We start from the raw sequence: 10,559 nt of genomic DNA, 5'->3' as shown, positions 1-10,559 counted from the left end.
ATATAAACATAAATGTCCTCACCTGAGTGTGTTGACAGGATAATAGAAAAAGACATAAAAAATAACTATAATCTTTAGGTAGGACCATTATGAATTGGTGATGGGAAACCCGTGGGGATTACAATTGAGATGGAAAAAAAATGTACAAAATGATGTAAAAATAAACTGTTATTAAAAAAAATAGGAAAACTTAGTGGATATAAACATAAATGTCCTCACCTGAGTGTGTTGACAGGATAATAGAAAAAGACATAAAAAATAACTATAATCTTTAGGTAGGACCATTATGAATATGAATTATTGTTTTGGAAAAAAGGATTGAATACTGGTGTTTTGTGTGGGTAAACCCACTATGTTGCAGTAAGTATAAAAGTTCAAGGCCAGCAAGACTTTAGATGAAGGTGTAGTATAAATTGGGTTGTTGGAAAAGTCACGACACGTTTCTGTTTAAAAAACACAGAAAAATTATGCCATGATGTTTTCCTGACAACCCAACATCACTTCCTTTACGAAGTTAGCGGGGAACCGTGGATAAAATTAGACTCATATTTGTGAGTTCTATGGATTACTCTTGCTTATGTATGGAAGACAGATGTTAGTGGTTAACACTGAAGAGAAAAAAATTGGAGGCAATTACAGTGACTAAGCAAAGATAATCCACACCTGAATAATGACACCACTAAAAAGTATAGCAGGGGAAGAGAGTCATCTTTAAAGTACATTCTTGGGCAGGAAAATCAGTGGGGCTTTGTGATGGGTGAGGAGGGTGGGAAGGAACAAAGTTGGTAATCACATTTCTAGTTTTAGTAACTGGCAATATAATGCTATAAGAATTCAGAGGGGAACTCCACAGGGAGCTCAGATTAGCTAAAAAGGGATCATGAGCTGGTTTGGGGCATTGATTCAGTCAGGCTTTCCCACTAGCCACTTCAGCTTCTTCTAGGCATTCATTTAGGATCATATCATAGGTTCTATTTTTGCTTCTATTCATGCCAGGTTTTTTGTTTTGCTTTGATCCATTTTGTAGCCTTTTTATTTACTGAGAATGCCTCAAAAGATACCTTGAAGGTTAGTGTGTGAGCTTTGGAAACCAGGAAGTTATTGTTAACCAATGTAGACAATTTACTATATTCAGAGAAAAGAGAATTTATCCAGAGAGAATGGGAAAACAGGTGCAAATTTATTCATAAATAGCAGTTAGCTTCGCAAAACAACATCAAACTGAGCCCTCCCATCCAAACTAGTATACTCTGATGAGCAACCCTTTTACCCCAAGGGGCATCAAAATATCTGCGCTAACCCTTTTGTGATTCTTCGGTATTTAACAGGCAGCTTTTAGTATTTTTCTTTAAGATTTTGTTCATATTCAACTCATAGTACCTATTTTCCATCAGTGTTTCTTGAATTCATGGATTTGGAAGACTGCATGATGTATTGTTCAGTCTTCAAAAGGAAGAAAATTCTGACATGCTAAAACTTGGATGCACCTTGAGACTATAAAACTAAGTGAAATAAGCCAGATGCAAGAGGATGAGATAGATAGCTGGGGCAGTCACAGTCACAGAGACAGAAAGTAGAAGGACTTTGACAGGAACAGGTCCAGGAGGATGTGGGGATTTACAGAGCACCAGTTTAAGTTGATGGTGAAAGAGCTGTGGAAATGGATAGAAGTCATGGCATAACAATGTGAATGTACTTAAATGATATTGGCAGAACACTTAAAAATGGTAAATTTGGGGGACCCTCCCTTGTGGCGCAACAGGTTAGGATGCAGCACTGCAAGCTTGCTGCAGCCGCTTCAGTGTGAGTTTGATCCCTGGCCCTGGAGGTGACCTACATGGCGCAGCAAACTCTCCTGACCTTCCCGCTGCTCCCCTCAGCAGTGTACTTCATCCTTCTGTCTGTTCTGCTCCCCACTCTGTCTCTGGCCTATACCCCAGTTCTGTATGGATAAATAAAAAAATCTTTTAAAAGTGGTAAATTTTGTTATATTTTACCATAATTTAAAAAAATCTACTGAAAATATTCAATACAGTGCCTTGCTTCTTTATGTTTCCATTAATAAATTCAGTCATTATTGGAAACAAATTTTACAGTAATTTATTTTTCATTTATCACAATTCCAGAGATTTTCTTATGACTGTGTGGCTTCCTCTATCAATGAACAGTGTACAAAGCAAAGTTGTCCTTCCTTTAAAATGATAGCCTCACTTTTGCCCTATTTTCTTGACCAGAGAACCAAGGCTTACTTTATCATCTGAACTATGCAAATTTAAATTCTTTACTCCTCCAGGAAGCATTCTAGACAGTCTTCTAGTAACTTGGTAAGAAGTAAAACATAGGCCCTCCTGGGGGCACAGCTGGTTAAGAAACGCACTGCAAGCCAGTCATAGTCACTTTAGTACGAGTTTGATCCCTGGCCCAGAGCTGGCCCACACAGCCGTCTCACCGGTGCTCCACTCAGCAGTGTACTTTGTCAGTTGGCCTGTTCTGCTCCCCACTCTGTCTCTGGTGAATCCTCTCAATGTCCCTGCATCTCTGGCCTGTACCCCAGTTCTGTAGCATAAATAAATACATCTATCTGTTTAAAAAAATGAAAAATAAACAGTTTCAGGAGAGATAGGATTCTTCCCTTAAACATGTTCTCTGCACAGTGGACTTTTCAGCACCGTTCACAGTTCTTCAAGATTTCCCCTGATAATTTTTTTTGAAAGATTTATTTTTATTTATTAATGCACACAAGAACTGAGGTGTGGGCAGAGGTTTGGGGTAGTAGTGGTGAAAGGATTCACCAGAGACAGAGATGGTAGAGAAGCAGAACAGACAGATTGACTGATATACACTGCTGAGGGGAGCAGCTGGAGAGACAGGAGCCGTCTGCTGGGCCACATAGGTCAGCTCCCTGGCTGGGGATTGAACTTGTGCTGCAGTGGTGCAGTGGATGCTTAAAACTTCTTAGAGCTGAGACAATTCCATGCACCACCAGGGAGGCCCTATGTAAGTAATTTTTAATTTTTCAGTAGTCTTACAAAATAACAAAATTTATTTAAAAGTATATTTCAACTTAATATATACATGTTATCGTTTCAATATGCAATAGATTATTAATAAACTATTGCACATTCTTTTTTCATGTTAAGTCTTTGATGCCCCTGGGTATTCACATCTAAAGCACATTTCAGTTCAATGAGCCACATTTCAAATGTCAGTGACCGAGATTACTGCCTACTGTTGTGCTGGACACTGCAGAGATGACCTTTTCCCTTAGTTCTTTTCCTTCCCTCAGTATTAAGCTTTGCATTTTACTGATCCTTCCCTGAAGAGGTATGTGCAGAGTTGCTGTGCTCTCAGCATCTTGACAGTTATCTCCAATTCCACCAATGCTGTGGAATAAGATCAACTTTCAGCTCCTATTCTCCCCACCATACACACAGTCCCTACCCATTTCTTTTATTTTTTCCTTATACTTTTCACCATTCAACAATTACTTATTTTATTATATAATGTGCCTATTATCCCACGTGCATTATCCCAACCTCATGGAGTTTGTGTTTCCTCACTACTTATCCTTGGTTATGCATTAGAACAGTATATGACAGATAGTACATGCTCAGTGAATACACTTCAGAACACAGCGACTTTTCTACCAACCAGCATGCAGCACTGGAAGGCATTAACCTTTCCAACTATTAGACATCTTTGATTTTTAACTTAAACTTCACTTTGTGAAAGAATGATAGCTAACACTGTCTAGACACTTTGCAAAATGTTTTGCATGTATTCTTTGGTATAATCGTCCCACTAAGGTAATAACCTATTTTACCGAATAAACCCGAGCTATTTTGCAAATCCTTAAGTTGTATGAAGTTAAGTTACCATGAAGAAGTGGAGAGCCCAGAAGTCTCTAACCACACCCCCCAAGAGACACCACTGGGTCCTCAGCAGACTAGAATGGCTTTGTTTGTCTCGTTGCACATGTAATTTTTTAACATCTATTTCCCTATCATATTGAGGGCAAAGGGCTCTATCTCTTGTTTGCCACTTTGTAAATATCTAGGCACCATAGATTGTGTATCCATCACTCACTGAAAAGTAGAATCATTTGACTTTGTACATGTCCAGAATCCTTGTTTGCAGCATTGTATGTTAACTAAAGGGATTGTACTTCCGGCAGTCAGCTGCTTTTAGGAAACCACCTTGCCCACCCACCTCTGGCCAAATAGGTAAAATTCTAAATCCTACTCATTTTCTTCAACCTATATCTGTGCTGGTAAAAATTATATTGAGGATTTCTTTTTCTTTTCTGTTGTTTCAACAGAAAGATGATTCTTAAAAATTATTCTTGGCGGGCCCTCCCTGGTGGCGCAGCGGGTTAAAGCACAGCACTGAGAATCTAAAGCCGCTTCCGCATGAGTTCGATTCCTGCCTGCCCCGGAGGTGACCACATGGCGTGGCAGACCTCTCCTGACCCGCCCGCTGCTCCCCTCTGCAGTGTACTTCGTTGATCTGCCTGTTCTGCTCCCGACTCTGTCTCTGGTGAAGCCTCTCGCCGCCCCTGAGCCTCTGGTCTGTACCCCAGTTCTGTATGCACAAATAAATAAATCTAAAAAAAAAAATATTCTTGGCAATAACTTTGGCAGTTATGTTGCTTTTTGATCAGTCTCACAAAAACTTCAAGTAGGATTTTTTCCCCTTAATGTAAGGGTCCAAACCTCTTACTCTTTACTCTTTTGATATACTAGCTAACACTTATTTCTTTTATAATTAAGGCAGAAGAGTAACAAACTCAAGTTCGAAAGATTACAAAATATTTTCAGGACAAAAGTGAGGATAAATTTACAGTGTCAGACTAGTGATAGGCAAAACTGGAAATCTTAACTCTTTTAGTTCGTTTTATGACGATCATATGGCTTATGATCATAAGCACATCAATTAATTCATCCTCTTCCTCCCTCCCTCCCCATTTATAAATAGCAGGTAGTAATTCTTTTTTTTTTTTCTACCCACTTTGCAAAGATGCTGCAAGGGGCTGTGGCCTGCAAAATGCAAAGATGACTATAGATTAAAGGTACGAAGAGTAAATCACAGTAAGATCTATTATTACCTTATTTATATCCCACAGGACCAGTTTGGTTTTAAGTTTAGCAAATTCATAGGCAGTCAGCCTCCCAATTCCGTGTCCAGCTCCGGTAATCAGGACGATTTCTCCAGTTACTGATTTTCTTTTCTTTGGAATAAAAAGCTTCAGGAGAGACTCTAAGGAGAAGACGAGCAGTAAAGGCAGAAGCAGGACGCAGTCCAGGAAGAATCTCATCCTTCACGCCGCGGAGAGCTTTTGGTTTGTTTTCTTTTTCCTGGCACTCCAACGAGCTTCTGGAGCGTTGTTCCGTCACACAGCAGAAAATAAAAGCAAGAGCGAGGAAAGGCTCCTTTATCAAAGAGAAATAAACAACTCCGAAACCGTTCCTTCCGCTGGGTTGGGCTTGGTTAGGTCTTTTGCAATTGGCTCGGACTGTGGCGTGGAGCGACAGCCCGCAGGCTCTGAAATCTGGGAGGGACAAAGTACAGAGCACAGCAAAGCTTCCTAGTTCCCAGTTGCGCAGCGGGCACTCCGTGATCTGCCAACGTCATCTTTACACACTTTCTCTGTGCTCCTGAGCCGACCTTGAAGCATTAGTTGCAGCTTGTTTTCTCAAATGTGATCAGTTTCTCTCAAAGCAACAAAGGACGACTAACTGTGGCCTCAGTCCGGTGCTTCTTTGAAACTTGATGGTTGCCCATCATTACTTAAAGGATGCAAATGTGTTGTTTTCCGTCTTAAGGTATCCTCACTAAAAGGAAGGATTCTCCCCGCTGAGGAAGATGCCACATCACATTCAGTTTGAACTAAGCCGGAATTCTAGAGGGCAGAAGAAATCTTGTCCTTTTAAGGACAGCAACAATCAAATCCCATTATAATCAATTTCATTGATCATATAAAACTGGAATGTTTCTACAAGGAATCAGATACACTCCAAATATACTCAATAATTACCAAATGTACTCAATAGGTAAACTTTTCACTTAACTTATTAGAACTTGTGAAAAAACATATATTACATTTTAGTAATGATATTTTTATCGAGGTTAATGAATAACAGCCTCCAGAACAAATTAAAAAAAATAGAAAATCACTGTCTAAAGATTACCTGTTCAATATTTGGTTTCATAGCCTGTATGTGTGAGTATTCAAAATATAACTGGTGGTTGTTTTTTTTTTTAATTGGGTTATATTTTTTACTGGGGAGTAAAAAGATGGACTCTGGGCTGGTACGCAGTAAGAGCTTTAAAAGACCAAACTGACGCCATGACAGGCTTCAGAATGCTTCTGTACCAGCCAGGCCTAAGTTTCAGTTATCAACAAGGCGCCAAGGCCGAATTTAACTGTAAATGTCCTAATCTGGCTCATCCCATAGCAACAGCCAATTAGCAAGTAGGCAAGTAACCAGTACATATCAGGAAAATGCCAGATGTCCTAAGGTATGCGGGCGGAGTAGTGAAGGTCACATCTTACATGCATAGACCAACCGGGTTAAGACAAGATAACTTTGTTCAATGTCCACCAATCAAAGTACTGCTGAGCAAAAACGCCCCTCTGCTGGGCAAAAAAACTCCCCTGTTCTGTAATAAAAACCCTGCCGTTCCTGAGCTCAGGGCTCTCAACTTCGGCTGCTGTGTTAATGCATGTTGGGAGCCGAGGCTCGAGCTTGCAATAAAGACCCTCATGTGCTTTGCCTCAGAATCAGCTCCTTGGTGGTCTTTGGGAAACTTGAAACTTGGCACAACATGGCACAACAGCTTAATAATTGTTTTATATATATATATAATTTTTTTTCCACTCCAGTTCTTGACAGTAATTAAATCGTGATTTCTTGGTGAGACACTTAAGTGCTTGGAAAGAGATTTTTGCCGTGTGGTTAACTATTGGTTACTGATGGAGGAAGAGGAAAGAATAGAAAAAAGGCATCACAAGATTGATTCACACCAGAGTTGGGAGTAGAAAGGATTAGCATTAGCATAGCCCAGCTATAGAAACCAAAAGCCTTATGTGCCAACGCCTAAATTACAAAGTATAAGATCTAAGCAGGTAGCAGACTGCTGTAGGTGGTATCTAGAGCTCAGACCCAAAGGTTAAAGTTAAAGAAATGCAGAATGAGCCTGTTGTGGAATTTCCTGTCCCTTTCAGATTCTACAGTTTATTCAAAATCAACAGCAAACCTAGGCTCACAAGGAGTGAACTCCTCCCCAAGAGAAGTCTTCTGCCCACCTGTGCCTATGTAGGTGCTTCTTCCCACCCACTCTCTCCCTCTGCAGGGCAGCAGCCTCCTGCCTGCCTGAGACCTGTACCAGGCCCAGGCTTCTCTTCACTGACCTCCATCAGTGAAGGCTGCTCTCCTCCGCAAGACCACCCGCCTGCAACCATACAGGCCTCTCTCAGCAAATCTGCCCTTTTGGAGGCAGTTTTTCCTGCCCTCTTGTGCCTATGCTAGTGTCCATTACTCCTGTTTTCCTAAAAATCTGTCCTTAAAATATAACTAACGTCTCTGTCTCTTGGAGGAACTTGCGGAGTGCCACTGAAAGGGGAGCTCTGGGGAAATCTTTGCTAGAGTGAACCAAGGGCCCTGCACTAACTCAAAAAAAACGACATCAGTTACTGTTTACATATAAAGCAAGAAGAACACAAAACACTGAAATTCAAAAATAAATCATAACTACTTTTCTGTTTTACACAGCCCTTCACTGTTGGAGGGGATGAAGGGGTAGATAGTGACAGGCCTGTGAAAGCAAGACTCTACCTTGCAGTTCTTGAAAATTCTGAATGCCATTGCAAATTTTTTGGTGTAGTACAATTTACAACCATTTATTTAGAAAGCACACAGTATTCAGGGCTTTTTCCAATGTGTTATCTCAGTTGAGATAAATTTTCAAAAAGCCTCTGGGAAAGTACAGAACAAATATTTATATCCCTATTTGTAAATTAATAAATCACATCCCCATGGCAATAAAACCGTAATTGGAGCTAGACACGTGGTCAGTATTGGTCAAGCCTTTTTGTCCATTACTTATAATGTTTTATTATAAGTAATTTATTTACTTATTTTATTGCTGTGGTGAGCTAGTATATGTGTGTGTTTGTGATACCAAACACCGGCCTCAGTTTCTTCAGCCAATAAAAAGGAAACAGTTTGAAGGGAAGGAGAGTAGTCTAACTAACTTGTCAACAAACTGAGGAGGGAAGCAGAAGCCAGCCAGCAGAGAGATGAGACCAAAAGACTGGGAGGTTGGATGGTTTGTGTCTGAAATGCCCCTTTCTTCTTTGGCAGAACACAGGGTTATTTTATACAAAGGAGTAAGTCAAAAGAGAGGTGGGCAAGGGTCAGCATGTCCCTATGATGCAGGCATTGGGAGACTTTGGCTGAGCCCAGCTTGTTTTTTGAACACCTGATGTTTAACTTCCTTAGAAGTTTAACTTCCTTATTATGCACTTAGAGATATCCATTTTCCTTAGACTGCAAGAAGATAAACTTGTTAAATGCAATGGGTAGGAATGCTTATCTGATGGGGTCCCAGGGGGACCTGTCCTGTTTTATTGCATCATTTAAGTTCAAAATGTGTTGATTTTCATTGCATACTGAGACTCTGACTCTGCTATTTCCTATTTCATTTCCTTAAAAAAATTTTTTTGGAAAAATTGGGTAGTGTTGATCCACTCAGTTTAAAAAGGCCTAGGGAAAGAACCCCAGTGTTTGAAAGCAGTTACCTCTGAATTCTATATGTGTAATGTGACTTTACCTTGGGAATCAACTAATATCCTAAAGATTTCTAATGAATTTCAAATGTGTTGACATAAAGCATAACATTTAGCCAACTATTCAATGCCATATGAATTATAATTAACATAAAGCTACAATAGGAATGATTTTGTTGGTAATAATTAGCTTCTAATCTGACACAGTGGTAAAGCATATGAATATATGTATATTTTGATTTTTAAAAATACTTTTCACTGGGAGACTTCAAATGTTTTATAAATGGAACATCTCTGCTATTTCCTAAAAAAATTTTTTTTGGAAAAATCGGGTAGTGTTGACCCACTCAGTTTACCAAGGCCTAGGGAAAGAACCCCAGTGTTTGAAAGCAGTTACCTCTGAATTTATCAATGCATACAAAAGCTGGGGTATAAGCCAGATATGGGGTTGAGAGGATTCACCAGAGATAGTGGGAATTACAATAGGCAGATTGACTGAAACACACTGCTGAGGGGAGCAGTGGGTGGGTCAGGAGAGGTCTGCTGTGCCATGTGGGTCAGCTCCCTGACTAGGAATTGAATTCATGGTGCAATGGCTGCTGATTGCTTCACAATACTACATTTTAACCCCTTGTGCTAGTAGAGATACCCCTTATGGGCAGAAATTAAATTAAATGTTTTTCATACACATCCCATCAATAATCTTAAGTAGTAAGTTCAGTACATTCAGTTGGGATGTCTATAATGAGTGAAGAAAAGACAGAAATTATGCAAATTGCCTTAGGTCACAGTATAAACGACTGTTTTGAATTTAAGCCTAGATTATTAGCACTATGTAGATTACCTTCTTTTTTAGGGAAAAGAAGAAAAGCTAAGTCATTTTTTTTTAATTATCAATCACAAATTTATTTGCTATTATCATGGAGTTAGTTAGCTCTCATGTATTTTTTTTAATTATTACAAAAGTTTATTTTTACATCATTTTGCACATTTTTTTTTCCATCTCGATTGTAATCCCCATGGGTTTCCCATCACCAAATCATCCGTATGCCACCACCATAGTCCCATGCATTTCCCTCCCTCCCCCCCACCAACCACCCCCCCGTTTTTGACCCCATTCCCTACTCCGCCCCCACAACATGTCTCCAGTTACTGTTTACATATAAAGCAAGAAGAACACAAAACACTGAAATTCAAAAATAAATCATAACTACTTTTCTGTTTTACACAGCCCTTCACTGTTGGAGGGGATGAAGGGGTAGATAGTGACAGGCCTGTGAAAGCAAGACTCTACCTTGCAGTTCTTGAAAATTCTGAATGCCATTGCAAATTTTTTGGTGTAGTACAATTTACAACCATTTATTTAGAAAGCACACAGTATTCAGGGCTTTTTCCAATGTGTTATCTCAGTTGAGATAAATTTTCAAAAAGCCTCTGGGAAAGTACAGAACAAATATTTATATCCCTATTTGTAAATTAATAAATCACATCCCCATGGCAATAAAACCGTAATTGGAGCTAGACACGTGGTCAGTATTGGTCAAGCCTTTTTGTCCATTACTTATAATGTTTTATTATAAGTAATTTATTTACTTATTTTATTGCTGTGGTGAGCTAGTATATGTGTGTGTTTGTGATACCAAACACCGGCCTCAGTTTCTTCAGCCAATAAAAAGGAAACAGTTTGAAGGGAAGGAGAGTAGTCTAACTAACTTGTCAACAAACTGAGGAGGGAAGCAGAAGCCAGCCAGCAGAGAGATGAGACCAAAAG

The 10,559-nt window shown here is 39.6% G+C and overlaps 1 protein-coding gene across 1 annotated transcript in view; it reads right to left on the bottom strand.

The window, feature by feature from the left end:
• HSD17B11 (hydroxysteroid (17-beta) dehydrogenase 11) overlaps nt 1-5,512 on the bottom strand; it is a 33,429-nt gene extending 27,917 nt beyond the window's left edge. Inside the window, exon 1 of the mRNA XM_004681422.2 lies at nt 5,105-5,512. Coding sequence (XP_004681479.1) covers nt 5,105-5,314 — 210 coding nt within the window. The 5' untranslated portion in view covers nt 5,315-5,512. The remainder of the gene's footprint in view (nt 1-5,104) is intronic.
• Nucleotides 5,513-10,559: the final 5,047 nt, after the last annotated feature.

The sequence above is a fragment of the Condylura cristata genome, unplaced genomic scaffold (assembly GCF_000260355.1).
Source record: "Condylura cristata isolate star-nosed mole 26May11 unplaced genomic scaffold, ConCri1.0 scaffold00012, whole genome shotgun sequence".
NCBI lineage: Eukaryota > Metazoa > Chordata > Mammalia > Eulipotyphla > Talpidae > Condylura > Condylura cristata.
The sequence above is the reverse complement of the archived record's forward strand: the minus strand, read 5'-3'. Positions and strand labels throughout refer to the sequence as shown.